This window comes from Motacilla alba, chromosome 15 (assembly GCF_015832195.1).
Source record: "Motacilla alba alba isolate MOTALB_02 chromosome 15, Motacilla_alba_V1.0_pri, whole genome shotgun sequence".
In the NCBI taxonomy this organism is placed as follows: Eukaryota; Metazoa; Chordata; class Aves; order Passeriformes; family Motacillidae; genus Motacilla; species Motacilla alba.
In genome coordinates this window covers 12372019-12390608 of record NC_052030.1, presented here as the reverse complement: position 1 = coordinate 12390608, position 18590 = coordinate 12372019, and the positions used below count along the sequence as shown (strand labels likewise).

The 18590-nt window shown below is 44.9% G+C and overlaps 1 protein-coding gene across 2 annotated transcripts in view; it reads right to left on the bottom strand.

Moving 5' to 3' along the window:
• TMEM132B (transmembrane protein 132B) overlaps positions 1–18590 on the bottom strand; it is a 221908-nt gene that overhangs the window by 153195 nt on the left and 50123 nt on the right. For both annotated transcript variants that reach the window (XM_038152280.1, XM_038152279.1), the window contains exon 2: positions 6689–7568. In XM_038152280.1, coding sequence (XP_038008208.1) covers positions 6689–7545 — 857 coding nt within the window. In that variant the 5' untranslated portion in view covers positions 7546–7568. The remainder of the gene's footprint in view (positions 1–6688; positions 7569–18590) is intronic.

Genomic DNA, 18590 nt, shown 5'->3' with positions numbered 1-18590 from the left:
TGTCTGCTGACACTGGCAGACAAGGGCCTGCCGGGGCTGCTCTCACAACCCTTGTTTGTCAGACGAGATGCAGAGCCACCAGTGACACACAGCACCAGGAACCCACTCACAGAGCAGCCATGAGACACCCGCTCATGCACCAGCCAATAAACACAACCACCTCTCTTTTTTTCTCACTTGATGATTCTGGATATGAGATACAGCAAATTAATTTATGTGACATTGCCACATCCCTACTGCTCACAGGTGCAGATGAATGAGATAGCTGAGGTGCTGGAATTCAGGGCTTGAATGGAAGGAGAAGTAGGCTTTCAAGGCAAACCAAACACCTTTTCTAGTGGGAAGTGGATCCTTGTTTCATTCCAGCTGTACTCAGTGTTCTAACACACACATGAAATATTCCCAAAGCATCAAAATTAAAAATAACTGGCAAAGTCTTCAGTGAAAAACACTGGTGGAATACACACACAGGCTACATATTTGTAATTCATTTAATTCTGCATTTTGATCCACCCTCCCCTCCAACTCTCACAAACATTTCCCCACTCCCAGGATAGAAGAGAAGATCCTGAGCCCAGGCTGTGGAGGCCAAGGGAAGGAGCAGACAGTGGGAACACCTGCCACAGCCCTGGCCCCATCTTCCTTGCCCTCGCCAGCACAGGAGCCTGGTTTGTGCACAAAGCAGCACGTCCAGGACCCCTTCTGCAGGGCAACAGACATTTCCACCAGGAAACATCTCAATTAAAACCCTGTTTTATCACCACGAGGCTGCAATCCCATCTGGAGGCGCTTCCAAGCCAATATCCAACAACTCCCAGGGCTTGTCTCTGTCACTGGAGCTGCTGCTCTGCCTGTGCAGTGATCATGGACAGCTGATTATTGCAGCACATAGTTGACCTTTATCTAAAATTCCATTAAAAAGCTTTATTGACTGTAGTCTTGCAGGCTCTTTCAGGATTCACTGGGTCATTTATTCCCTGTCGGAGATCTGTCGCTCTCTAAGCTTTTAGAATTGCTCCAGCTCTAAGGAGGAGTTATTTTTTTTTTGTCATTTTGAAGTGGTTTTAAGACTGTATGAGGGGTGGTTTCTTTTCTTCTCCCTCTCCAGGGTGGCTAGGGCAGAGGAGGTTATCTTAAGGCACGTGAGGAGAGACAAGCTGCCAGTGTGGCACAATGATTTCCTGGCACAATGATTTCCAGGCTGGTTCATGGATATGGATCCAGCAGCTCCCAGGGGGAAAAAAACCTTTTTCCCTTCAGCCAAGAGAGATTCAGGTCTAACTACTTCATACAGCATCCTTGTGAAATTTGTAACTCCACACCATCATGTCAGGTTTTCATCAGCTGCAGCCAATTTTTCTGGGCCACAAGCCGGCCTCAAACAGAAATAAGAAAAGTAAAAGAATGTTTCAACCTTTCCTGAAAGAGAATTTATCGAAATGGTTCATTCAAGCCAGAAGAACCATTCTGGTGACAGCTCCCCCAGGCCTCATAGGAGTGTCCTGGAAGGACATTAATCCCTTTCCCATTCAGTAACAAAAAGGAAAGAAAATAGTGGGAGGAAGACAATATAGGCATCAAATGAAGCAGAAGATCTGGAAAAAAGAAATAGTGTGAATCTGTCTTGGAGGAACATGAAAATAGTGCATAAGTACTTGGGGACTGAAGAAAGGTTGCACAGACAGATCTGGCATTTCCAGACTTAGCAGTGCTTGATATTTTTATTAACATTACGTATCACTATTTCATATTTACATTTAGTTCCATGTACATTCAGAGAGGAATGAGAAACCAAAAATTTCAACATTCATCCTGGGTTTATTAAAATTTTGGACTAAAACCCAAATTATTCCCAAGCCACCAGCAATGGTTTATTTCTGTGATTATTTCTAAATCTGTACCAGCATTTCAGATTTCAGGAGAGCATTTTTTTTCCTTTCTCAACCCTTTGATTTCTGCTGAATGTTCATCCTAAAATGATGTTCCAGTGAATCATTTCTTTCTCTGCCCAGTGACAATCCCAGTGACAGTGCTTCCCCATTCCCAGCTTGCTTAGGAGCGGTGAAGGCCATGTGGAGCCTCCTCCTCACAGGCAGCCAGGCTGCATTCCCCACAGTCTGTACTCTCATTTTCTATGCATTTCCGGATCCAAAACCTTCTGTTTTCTTTCCCTTGTTTGCTCTTGGCAGCTATTGGCAGGAGACATCCTCTTAATGATCTTTTTCTGGCCTTCTAGACGACTGCTCAGACTTCTCCAGATCTTTCATTATTAACACAGAAGCCTTGTAAGTCACTTTTAATGGTCTGTGCAATTTTTATTCCTCAGCAGGAGAGATCACCTCCTCCATATGGATATATGTTTATTAATATAAAGCCTTAATATCATTTTGCCTCGTGAGACTAATCAGGAAGGGTCTCCTGGTATGTGTAACACCTTGTCCTGGTGCATGCCCCATCCAAAGGCAATCTTTGAGCTGCTCTGTGTGGAGCAGGGCAGGGAGGAGTGGATAATCCTTCTCCAAGGCACCGAGGGACAGCGATGTCCCTGAGCAGGGTCCTGCCACCCCCCTGCAGCCACAGCTCCACACCTGAGCCACTGCTGCTTCCATTTCCCTTCCCAGGCATCCATTCCCTGCTCCAAGCCCATTGCTGTTACTCCTGGAATTTCTCCAATCTCCAGCTCCGTTCTGACCGGGCACAAAAGAAGGATGGCTCCTTGCTGTTGGGCAGTGTGAGGAATGCCAACAGACCCTCATTTTGTGCATGACAGTTTGCTGTTCATGCTCAGCTTTCAGGAGCAGCACATCCTCACTGACAGGTTAGATGGGGAGACTTGGAAAACAGGCCAAAAATCCATTGTTTACTCCTAAAGAGAGTGTCCTCATTTCTTTCCTATAACCAAGGGGCAATTGTCCATTTATTCCATTAAACGTTCTCCTGCTGTACAAATTGCCTCCCATTTTTCTTTTAAATACATCCTCTGAGTCTCAAGATGGAGTTAAATAATAACAAACACCACAGAAGAAATAGAAGCCATTCCCAGTGCTATTAGATGAGATTTCTGTTCTTCCAGTTGAGCAGGAATTGTTTTCTCCTGTCTCTTTTATAACTCCTCCGTGTATCAGGAGACTTCTTCTGTTTAGCAATTAGCACTAAAGTTGCTGTTACCCCTTCTGTAGTCACGATTTCCATCTTTTCTTTTCTCATTTACTACATTTCACCCAAGTTTGTCGGTGAAGAAGGAAACAGAGCTACTCCAGCACATCAAAGGACAAAAAGTGCCTGAAAATTTGTGACGCTGAAGAATGTATGAGTCCTGCTGGAATCTCAAACCTGTCCTTCATTTTTACCTTTTTTTTTTTTTTTTTTAACAAGGTGGCCATAAAAGAGTTTAATGATGGCAAACATAGCCCATTTCACCTACCTTTACAGTTAAACTATGCTTAGTGACAAACCACCAAACATAATGGGCAAAATTTATCTTCCCAGATGGTGAATTCTGCAGTACGGATCAGACCAGCAAGGCCACAAATTAATCTCCAGTGTCATAAGCATTTCATCACACACATGTACAGATCATCTGTCAACAAAGGCAGCAACACGAGTGGCAGGCACTGCAAAGGCACTAAATGCACCCTCTGTCCCCAAACTCTGCCCCTTGACACAGCTGGGTCCTTCACTGACACCAAGCCACGCTGGCTGCATTCCCGTAGGAAAAGAAACAAATGTATTTTATTTAAAACACAGCACCACTAGAGCTCCAACTGCACCTGAAATTCAAACTATTGAACGAAAATAATCAAGACTTAGCTCAAGCCAAGAAAAACCAGTTTGGAGTGATGGAAGGGACTGGAAGTGATAGCTGGAGCTTCACAAACAAGCTGCAGTGTCACCCTGCAAGTGACAGGACTGGGAGGATGGGGATCTAACAAGGGGTGTCTCTCAGCACAGCACATTGCTGAATCAAGAACTGCTTCCAACTGCTTTTCAGTTTCCAAGCTTGGTTAAGAATCACAGATTTCACCAAAACAAAAAAGAATCAGCTCCCATATGAGAAGTGAAGTCAGTTCTGCTAGGAAAAATCCAGCATAAAATAAAATACTATGCAACACGGCATGAAATAGTAAAGAGGTGCATAAAATTGAGCATGTCTGCGCCTTTGCATCCTGTCAGAGAGCAAGGCTGTGCTGAGAATGACTTGGTTTTGATCTATCTTCTCATATCAGCCAGACCCTTCTACACTTACAACAGAGATGATTAAAAACTATCAGTTATATTAGGCAAAAATATATTTCCCAAGGCAAACATTCACTTCAATGTATTTTTCTCTGGCTATAACACACTGAAATTCTAGGTATATAAGAACCTTCTGGGTTTTCACAGACATTAACATTGAGCAGAAAAACAGGGAAAGCTGGTGAGGGAAACTGCATAAATTAGATGTAGGCACTGTAGTGCTTGTATTTCCCTCAGCATCATTCCCTGCCTTCCATGTAAACTTCAGCTGAAAATCCCTCCATGGAGCCAACATTCATCATTCAAAATAACCACAGCAACGGTTGCAGGTACTCTTCCCATTCCAAAGGGCAGGTGAACCACCAGCAGAATTGCATCCTGCCTCTCACTTTCAGCATCCCACCGAAAGGTAAATAAAAATACTTTCAGTTTCTCTGCTGAAAAGCACAGTGCAAGCAAAGCCAAATGAAAGCCCAGACAGGCTAGACTACAGAGAGCCAACAGTGAATTTTCCAAGGAAATATTTCTGGGCACGTAAAACATGCTGATTTATTGTACCAGAAACATTTCCTAGAGATGAACAGATTCCATACACTTTTCAGAGAAGGAAATCCCCATGGAAACCTGACTGCCTTCCCAGCAGCTCAGGAGCACTGAGATGGATGTTCCACATGTTGGGAGAACACCTGGCAGCTGGAGCCATGCAAATCCCACGGGCTGTGGGACCAGGTGAGGTCTCAGCAGCAGCCAGGCTCTTGTGGATCATCCTGGGGCTCCCCAGCCTGGCAGCTGTCTGCTCCCTCAATTTCTGCTTCCCTGAAAACCCAGGTTAGTCACTTGTTCAGTGCTTCCAGGACCTATTTTGCTTTTGAAAAACAGCATTTCAAAAGCGTCTCTGCAAGAAGTTTTTGGTTATTTCCTGGCCAGCAGAAATATCAAAACTCTACCCTTGCACCATTTGTTACGAGGTAAATGCTGTTTTAGAAATTCCAGTGGAAAGAAAACATCCTCATCTTAGGTTGTCTCTAATACCTTGGGAATGTTATCTGTGGTGTGGGGAAGAGAACAAAACCTTGAGAATTAAGAGCTGATGTTAAATCCTCACAGAGCCTTAGGCAAATTCTATAATCTCTCTGCCATAGCACCGAGGATCAATACATGCCTGCTGAAACCCGACTGCTCCGTGAGGCCAGTCCATCTACTGACAGTGGATGCTGGCCAAATCCATATTTAACAAATGAAAAACACTAAATCCACAGAAGAGCACAAATAAGTTGTGTTTAGAGGAAGCCCCTTCCTGACCCAAACCTATTAAAGTTTGGTTAAACCCCATTATATTTCTCACACTTTTCCCCCCGTTAGCGGCGCTGTGCTGTGAATCACTTGTCCCTGTTCAGGCAGCAATCTGTAAGTTTATCAATATGCATGTGCTATTTCACAAATGCTGAATGATTTGAAAGTGCCGCATAAGTTTTGCTGTCTGTTTTCTCAACATCTGTCCCCAAAGTGCACTTCTGTCATGTTCTGCTCCCATCCTTCTCGGATCAAAAAGTTGGAAGTAAGGCACGAATCTGCTCTGAGGTTTCCCTGCACGGGCTGCAGCTCCTCCTTTCCCAAGAGCCTCACATCCTTACAGCAGATGACACTTTCCAATTACCTTTTGGCCCTTTTATTCCCCCAGTTTGGCTCACATTTCTCTCTGAATTTGGTCCCTGCGCAGCTCTGAACCCGGAGTCTGACAGCTAAGGACAGAACAAATATGCAGCACTAACCCTCGGGGTGGTTTGAAATGCCTGAGTTCTCCTATTGCAGGCAGATTCACAAGGAAAGGTCAACTAAGAGTCCCCAAACTTAGAACAAAAATGGGCCACAAAACAAGCTTGAAGAAGCAGGAAGGGCTGATCTAATAGGAAAACTGAAGACAATTTGCAAAGTTTAGCCCCAAATCCTGGCTCTGCCAAAGGATTCCTACAGAGGCTGAGCTCATTTCCTCACCTCTCAGCTCCCCTCTGTACAATGCAGCAAGAGTTCTCACCACATTTGACCCGTGCAGGATGTAGCCCGTGCATTTTGGAAAGATGATGATAATAATGTCAATAAAACAGAGGGAACTTCACCAAAGAAACAGAAAACCCTCCTGCAAACTTTTTAGCAAAACACGTCGCAGCAGTTACCATGGCTGACTTACAGAGGCAGAATTATATCTAGAAGCAAACAGCATTAAAACAAAAAATAATCAAACAAACATTTATAGCCCATACTTTAAAATCAACGCCTATGGTCCAAAAAAGTGTCATCCACACAGATAATTCAAGACTATCTATAGTTTTCACCTGTTGAAGAGGAAATGCAGAAGTTCTCTCAAGAAAACACTAAATATAACCAAAGGTTTACACCCAGCATTGATTTGCCCCTATTTGTTTTGCATGCAACACTTAAAAGATTCTCTTACCTTAATACAAACTGGTCTGCTAGTGAGTAATCAGCCAGGAAAACATGGAAGGTCACAATGTCACCCTCTCTGACCGGGCTGAGTGGTAAGTGAATAATGATATTTTCATCCACCCTCAGCGAAGACTGCTTTAATTTGTCTTGATTTGGGTAAACAACAATGCTACCAATCCTCTCCATAGCTGACAAAGCTTGGGGCTCGTTCTCTTCACCTGCATGGATATTGTTTTCCCATTTTGCATCCTCTGGAGAACATTCCCCATCCACTGTATAAATCTTATAGAAGAGCTCCACAGTAATCCCTTCCAGGGAGGCTGTTTCCTCTGAAACCAGGGGTGGAGGGGAGCTGAACCAGCTGGGAGACAATTCCAGCTCCACAACACATAATCCTAGGTGGCCGGTCAATCTGCAGCTGGCCACCACTTCTCTAGACTCCAGGAAAGCAAACATCTTCACACAAGGCAGCATCTCCTCGGAGTCGTAGTCCTCCCAGTCCTTCCCCGCAATATAGAACAAGGTCTGTATTTTAGGTTTGTTGGAATAGATCGAGCTGTTGATTATGTGGGATTTTAATTTCCAATTAAAAGTGAATTTATTTGTGAAACCAAAAGATGCAGAAGTCAGCATGAGGTCCAAGGGAACGGGCTGTTCGACAGAAAAGGGTCCATATGTGGCATTTAGGACCGGTGGCTGTTTGGCTTTGTATATAAAGAATGAATCCACCCTGGACTGCAAACTGGAGTTCCTCATGATATCCTGGTTGGCTTCCTTGAGGAAGAAGAAAGTATCAGCATTGGAGATGTGAGGGCTGGCAGGGAGATAGGTTGGCAGGTTGGAGAATCTCTGGATGCTGTCCATGATCCCTCCTCGGCTCTCCACCACTGTGGGCCAAAGAGAAAAGGAAACAGAAAAAACTCAAACGTTTGCTTAGCACGGCCCAGCTCCTGACAAAAGCAATGGACTGCAGGAGATCAGTCCTGCTGGCCACAATTACAGAGCAGTGTGACACAGGTACCATGGAACAACACTTCTGTCCAAAGCTCAGGCTGGAACAGAGCATCAGCTGTGGAGCTCCCTTTCCACCTTCCCCAGCCTGTCATCTGCTTGAAAGCCATTAATCAAGTACTGGGCACCACCGAGAGAGGATTGGCTGGCCAGATCCCAGACTAACTTCCCAAACTTTTTGCTGGCAGTCTGGTTTTTTGTTCCTGTATCATCAGATCAAGCTTTCAGCTTCTCGTCACCCATGTTTCAATGTGCCTAAGAAACTGGCATATTGAATATTAGTAGCAGTAAAACAGAACAGTTTAAGCAGTAAAAACAGAACATTTCCTTTAATCTACCATCACTAACACACAGAGCAATGGGGGCTGAACATCTGCAGCACTCCCAATCCATTCTGCCAGGTCAGCAGCTTGGAAATTAGTGAGAACCTGATAAAAGCTTCATGTTCTTGAAACCAAAACTTTTCACACTAAAATGTATGGGGTTTGATACAGGTCTCAGTGGGATGGATTTACAGGCATGGTGAACTTCAGAGAAGGAGAAATCCTTTACACACAGAAGGTTCTCAGACACTTCGAAGGATTTTTTGGTTTAATTCCTGAGGAGAATAAAACACATTTGGAAACCACAGAAGTTTCTCTACAACACAATGGTCAATCCTCCAGCCAGCGCTGAGCGATTTTTCCCAGGAAAGAAAAGATTCCAGAGGGAGGGAGGGATCAAACAGACATCTTTGGTTTGGGCTGATCTCTAATTAATAGTGAGCTATATCCAGTCTGGGCTGTGATCCTACCAGAGACAGTGGCTCTTTCAAACTAACAATTCGTACCCAACAAAAAGCCGGTGAATCCGAGCTCCTGGGACTGCCTCAGAGGAAACAAACAGAAACCCAAGGAATTAAAATGCAGCACTTCCATAATGCACTGAGATAACAAAGGCACAGTGACAGAGCCTAAGGTCAAAGCTCCCATTGTCTCTCTGGAGCTGAGTGGTGATTTCAGTGTTTGTCAGGGCTGGGCAGAGCAGATACACAACACGCAAACAATTACACCTGCTCCAGCCAGATGACTCAGATACTTGCAGCCACAATTTAGCAGAGATAAAAGCTCTAATATTTAAGCTATTTTTTTTCAGGCTGTGTATTTTTAAAGCCGACATTTATCAAAGACAGATTCTAGGGCAAATCCCATCCATTTGACTTTGCTCCACTCTTGTTCACATTCTGGTCATTTGTTTTTCAATAGTTTGATATTATCTACACTTGTTTAAATGCCTCTCATTTCACCACAACACTTTTGCCTTTACTTCTGCTGTATATTTACTTGTGTCAAGGAGGTTTTTTCCAGCCATTGGAATATTCTTTGTGGGAATGAGTAATCATGCAAAAATATACAAAAGCAGCCAAAAAAAATTCACAGCGGGAAACACTCTGCCAACAATCTCCTCTCTCACCGCTGCACCTGGGGATCAGGTCAGGGTTTCCTCTCAGCTTCACGGGCAAATGCAAATTTCCCCTGCCTTGCTCTCACCATGAACATCAGCCCAGCTCTGGAACTCACCAGCACAGCCCACGGTGAAATGCAGAAACACAGATGATGAGAAACTGGCAGTGGTATCACCCATGGGACAACCAATTTTCTAGTCAGGAAAACTGACCTTGGTCCTTCCCTGCCACATCTTCCATCCCCATGGAAGGGGGTGCTCTCCCTCCCCAGGCACAAAGTCACCAAGGGATGTTTAAGCAGCCCACTTCTGCTCTGTGCTTTATTTACAGGGCACTGTGACATGTTCTGCCATTGTGCAACTCCCCAACTCAGGAGCAGAAAGTGAACTTTGATCCTGGGAAAGCTGAGGCAGAAGAGAAGGAATGGTATTTTTTCTCTGCTAAAAATTCAAATGCAGACAAGCCCCTTTCTGGATTAATTGTAAATAAATTGAACTACATTTGAAAGCAATGCTTTTGAGAAGTTGCATTTAACATAAAAACTTTACAGCTGTACAGATAAGCAACCAAACAGATAAGCAAGGAGCCAGAGCAGCAAGAGTACCCTCTGATTTCTGGAGCAGGAGCTAAACCTCCTCCCAAGGCACACCAGGTTGCAGAGGAGATTTAAACACTGACGCAGTTACAAACCAAAAACAAGACAAGGCTTAAATGCATTTGTGTTTACATTACAGGACTCCCACACACTCTTTATGCAGATATTTTATCTCTCTCAGGCAGTGATTTACAGGAAGTTTAAAAGGGATGTTTTTCCCTTTCCTCCATTTCATTACAGTGGCAACTTCTCAGTGTCTCTGCTCAGAACTGGTGCGAGGACTAGGATATCATCCTGCTGTAACTCAAGCAAAATGAGAAACAAATTTTGTCTGAAGGCTTATATGGGAAGCCATAAACATCAGTAGACAGGGCTGGGCTTTGTCCTAGAACCAGCCTGCAACAAAATATGATATCTGAATTTAGCAGCATTTTATGATGCTGTAGGAAGATCTAAACAGAAATACTTCATAGGATGGCAGGCCAACACCCCACCTTTTTAATTCAGCACATCAGCGCCACAGCATCAATCTCCTCACAGCAACCATCAGAAACCAGGCACATTTGGAGCTTTCTGGTGTGCAATAATGCCATGAAGAAATCACCTGCTCCTTTAATAAGCACTCCAGCAAGATCAAAGAGGGCAGAACATTAGAGCAGAACGTGGGTTAGCTCTAATTAGGTACCAAAAGAGAGCAAGAGCTGAGGAAACATAAATGGAGACCAATGAGCTTCCCCAGAGCCCAGTGCTTTCTCAGACAGAGCTGTCAGGTTTGCTCACACTGCTGGGGCACTGGGGGTGTTGAGGGGAGATGTGTGGAGATAACACACTGTGGGATGTGAATTGAGATGTTTAGTTGGAATTTTGGAAAAACTTTTCCTTTGTAACAGATTCTCTGCAGGTGCTGTGGCCCTGCTAAGACACTCATTTGGATTAAGGAACTCCTGACCCCTAGAGCAACAGGTCAGCTTTTAAAGGATCATCACTGCAATTTTATGTTAAAATCCTTCCCTCCAGAGTTGGGCAATATCCTCATAGCCCAGCTCATCCTGCAAACTCAGAGTACAGGAAAGAAAATTCCCCTGTGATGTTTCTGAAGCACAGAGGGAGGAAAGCAGCAGGCACAGACAGAGCATGCAGTGCAGAGCATCACAGATGCCCCTTCCTGGTCCTTACCCGGCCCAGCTCAGGCCTCAAACGAAGCTTCTGTTCTGTTCTCTTGATCATTTTTTATCTAACCATAAAATTATCCACCATTCTTGGTTTTAATCTCACTTGACCCTGGACTGCCACCACAAAAAGCAGCACAGGACTAAAAGAGAAGCAAAGCCACAGCTGCAGGTCAGACTGTGCAACAAAAATCTGCCATTCATGGAACTCAAGATTTCATTGAATCTTTATTGAATTCCTTAGACTTCACACTTTTTTAATAAGAAATAAAACAAGTATCCTGCTGGAAGATAGTGGTGGCAGTGGCAGGTCAGTGTTAGAAACAATGCATCTATTTTCAGTTGTAGTAAGAGGAAAGTCTTTTAAAACCATCATTTTGTAGCTAAAAAGGAAAATAGCTCCTGATGGAACAGAAATCCAAATTTCACATCTAAATATTCTCTCTGCTTTAGCAAACTATTTAACAGGAGCCAAGTCTTCCATAAGCCATCAGTAATTCTGAAGCTGAAGGTGCAAGGAACAACAACTGTTTAAAACTGCAACTCTTTCAATATCCTTTTTCTCTGAAAACAAACAAGAAGCCAATCCTGCACCTGTGGAAAAACTGTGAAAATGTGAAAATTCATCTTTCCTGCAGCATCATCAGAACTGTAGAGCGAGCTCATACAGACACTCCTCTTTGTAAAAGAGGAATCATTTCAAGTAATGTGGTGCCAGTAAGTGCTATGATGTTATCCATGACTCACAGAGGCAATCAATGGCTTGTCTGTACAGGAGAAAAATCACCAGCCCCCCCCCAGCAGCCCTCACTGAAACACCATAAAGATCAAACTACACATGTACATTCTTCCACTGTAAAAATGGCTCTGTTCATAGTAATTATTTTGTTCTGGAATTGCAGGCATTAGCCTTGAATGAAAACACACTGCACCCCAGAATAGGGTGTCTACACAAGGAAAGCTATTCTGGAGCTCAAATTATAGGGAAATAATTCATTCTGGCCCAGCTGTGTGGGTCACTTTCTCTCATATTGCCAGGGATGCCGTTCAGAGACCCCAGCCATGAGAGGCTGCCCTGGGTGATCTGGCCTGGCTACAGCTGGGAAAACTCTGACTGCTGAGGCTGGCAGGAGGAAAAGGAAGAGGATGATTACAGTGTGCAAGTCTACTACGAGTTTATTCATCATCTGAGCACTAGGAGTAGGCTAAGCCTGGGCTGTGTGAGGATGTGGGGATGAGCACCCCCTCGTGCTCTCCCTGACTCACTCAAAATGCAGTGGAGTAGCCAGGAAAGGAGGATGTCACTGTTTACTTCCTACATTCAGAGCCCATCCTGTGACTCATCTCCTCAGTTTCACATTCGTAAGGAAAATGAGGAGAACCCTCCACAGTCCCCCTGAGGGGTAAAATTCCATCACCCGACTAAAGCAGGAAAAATTCCATCACCTTCCATTCACAACCGAGCCTCACTCCTCTACTGCTTGACTTTGTTATCCTGTGAACCCCAGAGCTCAGAAAAAGAGCCATGATGGCAATTAGTGTTTCCAGCTGTACCAGAGCAATTTGAAAATACAAATGATACTGCAAGGAAGAGTTAAGAAGTGCTCCCAGTACATTTTTAACATAAAAGTCAGACCAGAAGCTGTCAAGATATAAAAAATAATAGTCTGAGAAAATGTGATAAAATCCCTTAAAGCTGTTCTTATTCTCTCTTCTTCTTATCCAAATTTGATGTAAGGATAGAATTTGATGTAGGACTTGCAACCAATTCACAGTCCTTCCATTCAGTCTTGATTACACATTTGTGGAGACAGAGATTTGCTTTGCAAAATCTGGACCAGCAGCTTGTTTGGAAAGACAAGGAAAAAAGATGCAGTTAGAAAAAAAAAAATCAACTTAATCCAAACATCTAAAACTGCTGAGAGGTTAATTAACTTTTGTCAGCTTGGGACAATGTCTCACATCCTTATCTCCAAATGTCTGAGTCAAACTTCTGCTGCCCAGACTCCTCTGCAGCTGCACACTGTGGCGCAGCTCGTTCCCGAGGGGTGTCAGAGCTCAGCCTCCCTGCCAGCAAAGCGGGGAAGGTGCAGAATTCTCTCCCCCTCTGCTGGCTCTGACACCTGCAGGGTGAGAGATCAGCCGGGAGGAGCCACCCGGTAACCCCAGCAGGGAAGGGCCAGCGCGGAGCTGGGTGCGGCAAGTTCAGGGTCCATGGGCAGGGCAGTCCTGCCGCATCAGAGCTCCGGGCTCCCTCCTCACTAAAGCTTCTCCTCCCAAAAGTTTTAGAGGCTTTCAAGGCTCTCTCTGAGCCTTGTACAGTGGGGTTTAATGAAGGCACCCGGTTTTATGGGCTGGAGTAATAGAGAAAACACATGCCTGTGTTTACCCTGCACTCTGCTTCCAAAAAAGCTTTAAAGCACATCTCTGGCCTCATAAATCTTTTGTCTACTAAAATACATTTTTAAGCGCAAAATTAAACCATGCATATGAATGAAAGCCCCGATCAGGCCACACATGCAGCCATAAATTGTGTTATTGTGTTCCAAAGCAAGGCAAGTGCTTTGCTTGCCACTGCCAGCAGATTAAGTTGGATGGTGAAGTTTCTGAGCTGGTGAGTTTTAAGCTTGCCTGCATTTTGCACAGTCACCCATACTGAAAGACATATGTGCAGCAAGGCCACCTACAGATAGTAATAAAACCGTGCTGTCTGAAAGGCTGCCTATAAATCTTATTAAAGTAATCCCTTCCCTGAACCCAGATTATTACATTCACCTTTATGGTAGAATAAAAATTAATTTTCTCAGCTATAATAAGTGTATGATAAGAAGGCATCGCTTGGGACTAAATAAAGATTATAATTAACTCCAACTGAATAAATCTAAATTTAGCTTGGACTAGCAATTTGCTTTCATGCATTTTCCTCTCCAGCTGAGTGAATAGGTACAGAAGGATTAGCATCCCATGCCAGTTCCAGCACTGCTGTCACAGAAAGGACTGGGACAGAGTGTAATCCAATACCCAAAAGGCCTGAAGATTAATTCAGGGCTCTCTATCAGCAAAAGTTTGGAAAACTGAAGAAAAACAAAAAGGCTTAAAATTGCCATTAGGCTGGCAAGGAAAACGTTGAGTGTTGGTCTCCAGAGGGAATACTGCTCCCTCTGCTCCCTAAATCAGGCTTGGGCAGAGGCAGGAGCTCTGCCCCTGCTGCTGAGAGCACATTTAGGGGAAGCACTGTCTGTGACTGCTGGATCTTGCTCTCTCCTACCAAGCACCTGCCTTTGGGTGCTGGTGCTGTTGGAAAGGGGCTGCTGGGCCAGGTGGGTCTGTGCCCTGACCTGGCACAGTCACTCTTCATTTGCCTTCCCTCCCCTGCAGCACGCCACAGGTGACCCTAAAGCAACTGCAAAAGAGGCCACAAAACTAAACAAGAGCATTCAAGCAAACAAAATGGGGTGAGGCGAATGCATCAGACAAATATGCAGAGTTTATCCTGACTTTTTACTCAGCTGAAAATAAAACCCCTTCGAGCAGCGCCATACCCAGCAGATCAGAGATTTATCCTTTCCCAAGGAAACAAGGCTCCACTTATAAAGGCTTGAGGAACTGCCTTGTTAAGCCACTACCTCATTATTTGTGTTGTCTGGGAAGATGATTGTTAACAGTGTTATTACTGGGAAGGAGGAGGTCCAGCTTGTTCATCAAAACAGAGCTGGTATTTATCCTCAGCAGGGCACACGTGCAGCCCCAGCAGTGAGGCTCCTGTGCCACCTCCTCCCTCCTCAGCCCTCCCTGCCAGCCCATCCCCGAGCTGGAGAACAGAATTTCTCTCTCCATATCTCACCAGCACCAAGGCCACCTCGGAGCAGACACCAACAAAGCTGCCCTGGCTGCCCACACCTCAGAGCAGGGAGCGTGCTGGAGAAAGGAAACCCCCAGGAGTTTTCTCATTTATTGTGGCTCTGCAATGGCTCAGGTTGCTCTGCTGGGCTGATCACTGGCCTAACTCGCCGTTTTAGTTTCAATCAGGGCTGTTAATACAGTGGTTAAAAGTCACAGGCTGCTCTTGGCAAGTTTCTCTGCATCTCTTACACAACAGCAACAGGGAAATTGTCCTGCCACTTACAATTGGAGGCATTAGTACAGTGGCTAAAGGTCACAAATTCATCAGCTGAAAGAACTGAAGGACAGAGCTACTAGTGCAAGTTAACCTGAAGTTTAAAAACACCTGATTACCATGCAGGGATTTTCTTTAGGTTACCTGGAGAGGAGGAACAGCTGCTAAGGCAGCTGCCAGCCCTGACAGCCCCTGTGCATCCCCCCTGGCACCTGATAAATAAGGTTTGTCACGGCCACTGGAGGTTCTCATTGCTAAAAAGAAGGTTAGGAGATGGCTGCCTACCCTTATCCAAAGCAAAACTCATTTTCCCTCTGTGATATTTCATAAACAACAGAAAATGAATACATGGATGGGAGTGTGTGGATATATTCTCCAAATAACAGAGAGGCTTTACAAGGCAAACACATTCACTAAAGGCACCAGGTGATTGCAAAAGTAAATCTTTTAAATATATGCCCCAAACCATTAGCTAACTGTGAAATATTTGTATTCTGTGTCAAAACACCTACACGTCACACAAAGCCAAGAGACTGACAGGAGAAAGGCCAGGATTTATGTTAGCTGGGGTCTATCTGTCATGGAGATAGCAAAGCCTAGAGAGAGTCCTTTTATTAAAATCTCTCTCTGGCTGCAGATATTGATCTAAGCAGCTACAGTTGGACAGCAAAGTGCAGCCCCATTTCTCACAAAGTTCTTCCCTGGCACAGCAGGAAAGGACTGGGGTGAATGCCCTCACCCCCAGCAAGTGCACCCCAAAAGGATGGGCAGGGAACAAGGGGCACTGGTATAAACAGCACCCCACAACACCATGGCACAGCTGCCTTCCAGGAACCACAAAGTCTCTCTCAGCAACTCTTCCCAAATTTCCAGGAAGCCTGTTTTGCTCCCCGAGTCACTAAGGCAGGTTGCCATTACTCCCAGATTGAGTTCAGCATTAAAACAAAGCAAAGAAACACAGTGCTGGATGCATTTCTTGATTCCCACTTTAAGGACCACGTGTCATTTCAAAGGGATCCTTCCCTACATCTGCTTCAGCATTATCCATTTTCCCAATGATTTCTCCCCTGGTTTGGGCTGATCCCTCCCCCTCAGCCTCTGGAGGAAACAGAGTTTTGGCTGTGCTTCTCTTTACCAACCCCAGCTTGTGACTGTAGTCAGTGGCTTTGACTGTTACACCTAAACCCAAAATGAAGGGAAGGAATTAGAAGTTCTGCATTCTCCAGACTCCCTGCATTGCTGCACCCATGGGTTACACAGGTATTTCATTGTAGGGCTCTTGTGATTCTCCCCATGTAAGCGTCTCTCTTTGGAGATATTGGAAAATTCCTTGCATGAGCTGAAAATTACAGGATATTAAAATGCTGGTTGTCCAGAGGCATTGTCAGAAAGCAGGAAGGCTGGTCCAAAGCCTTTCTCCAGAACAATGGGCTTTCACTGCATTCTCCATCCTGTTGATCCAAAGCTCTTGGAGGCAATGAGCTCTGCGCTGATGGGCCCCAGGAGCTGTGTGAAGCCACAAAAGCAGCTTACAGTAAACCCCCTGTAAAGTTATTAAGAACACAGATATGTCTTGAATGCAGAGGAAATCCTCTGTCTCACCAGCACACATCCATATCCCACTGGCACTGTAATCCCAGGAGGAGTCTGTGCCACACCTGGCCCTGCTGGGGACCATGATAAAACAGGACAGAGACACCCAGAGCAAAATCCAGCTGGGGCAGCAGCTCTGAGCCCACAGCCTGAGCACTGGGAGCAGCTCCCCTCTCCCTCCCCGTTTCTGCTGCATCACTGACTACCCACGCTGGTTCTGGGCACTGTTAGCAGTGTTAATTCCTGCTTAAACCTTTGCACTGTTCCAGTCTGTGGAAAGAATTCAGCTTTCCCTTAGGTCTCCCTGCAGAACTCCAGAGGTGCAGGCAGCTGCCTCCAGCAGGATCTGTGTCCCCATCCTGCAAACACACACACAGAGATCATTCCAGCGTGTGCAGCCTGGCTGCACCAGGGAGTTCTCCCACTGGGAAACCAAAGCACAAGCTACAAAGTTCCAGGACAGAGACCTGTGAGGGCATGCAGCCTTTTAGCTGCTTTTGATAAAAGCTCCACAGCTTTACAGATTCCCCACTATTAGTTCAGAGAGGTCTGGGCCTTTTTTCTCTGAAGCCAGGCTTCAGCCTGCGCTTAGCATTGCTCTCACCAGTAACCAGTATTATGCTAAGCAGACTCCCAGAGCAATATGTGCTCTCTGACTCCCCCAGGAGCAAGCACACAGGCCAAGTTCTGCAGTTCAGACATCACTGAGTTATCAATTCATGTCTGCCTCTCGAGGAACAGCACATGGAAACACAAATCCTTCCTTTCTAATAACAGCCTGTTTCTTTTCTCCTGCCCAAAATACCCAGAACAAAAGTTTCTGGTTTGTCTCAGATTTCTTTACTTAATTCAACATTTTATTTTTGGAATGACAACAGCCTCAAGCAACTCCATTAATTTGTTACAGAGTGGGAGAGCTTTGCATTCCAAGTGTGATTGCTGACCTGCTCCCCTGCTCCCTTGCTTCTTGAAACAGCCCTGCTCGAGCACATCCTGGTACCAGAACAAAGCATAATTTCTCATGCTTGAATGCATTATTTTACTTTATGAATACACATTTGACATATTTTACAAATTTACGGCAGCTGCTGTCAGAAAGGACAAAATAACCCTCCCCCAGTAGCACTTTTCTCTTACTACAGCAATCAAAGGCTGCAGCTTGTCATTCACACGTGGAGAACAGCTCCTCTCGGGGCCAGCAGAGGAGCCTCACCCAGGACTTCTTGGGTGTTTGTTTCTCTCTCTGTTGCCAATTCACAATTTAGAGTTTGATTTTCTAAGCACAATGAAAATTCCCAATAGCTCTGGAGGAGGCAGTTCAAGGAGATCTTGTCAAAATATTTGTGTGTAAAGAGAGTGAAACCTTATTGTGACTTTCATGCTGTGAGGCACCGAGTACAGTTACCTTGCTCACAGACATTTATTAACTCACAGGCAAAGAATAAAAACTCTTGAGCACAACTCAAATCTGGATGAGGTCATACTTGCTGTGTGGTTCACTCATGTCAATGTATTAATGCAATAAAAGATAATGAGCATTTAGCTGACAGCATTTTCAAACTCTCCAAGAGTCAAGAGGAGTAAATTAGACCAGATTTGAGATTGCCTGAGAAGGCAAAAAGCTGGATCTAATTCTTTTCTCAATGACAGGGAAATTATAAAATTGAGTAACAGTCACGGGACATCACTATCAGAGCCCAACGTGCCTGGGCACAGCATTTGGGTGTGCTGAGAATGCAGCTCACCACAGCTCAGCATCAGCATCTGCCCATTTGAAAATGCCATCATGGGCAGTGACAGGGACAGAAAAAGAGCCCTGTTCACCTTCTGCTTCGTGGCATCACCTCTAAACCTCTGTGTGGAAACATCAGTACTGCAGCCCAAGTTTGAGTCAATTCAAGTTCAAGTCAGATCTTTAACATCCAGTACTGCTCACCTACCCACAGCCTAGAGAAGGAAATTCTGCAGAAATTCAGCATC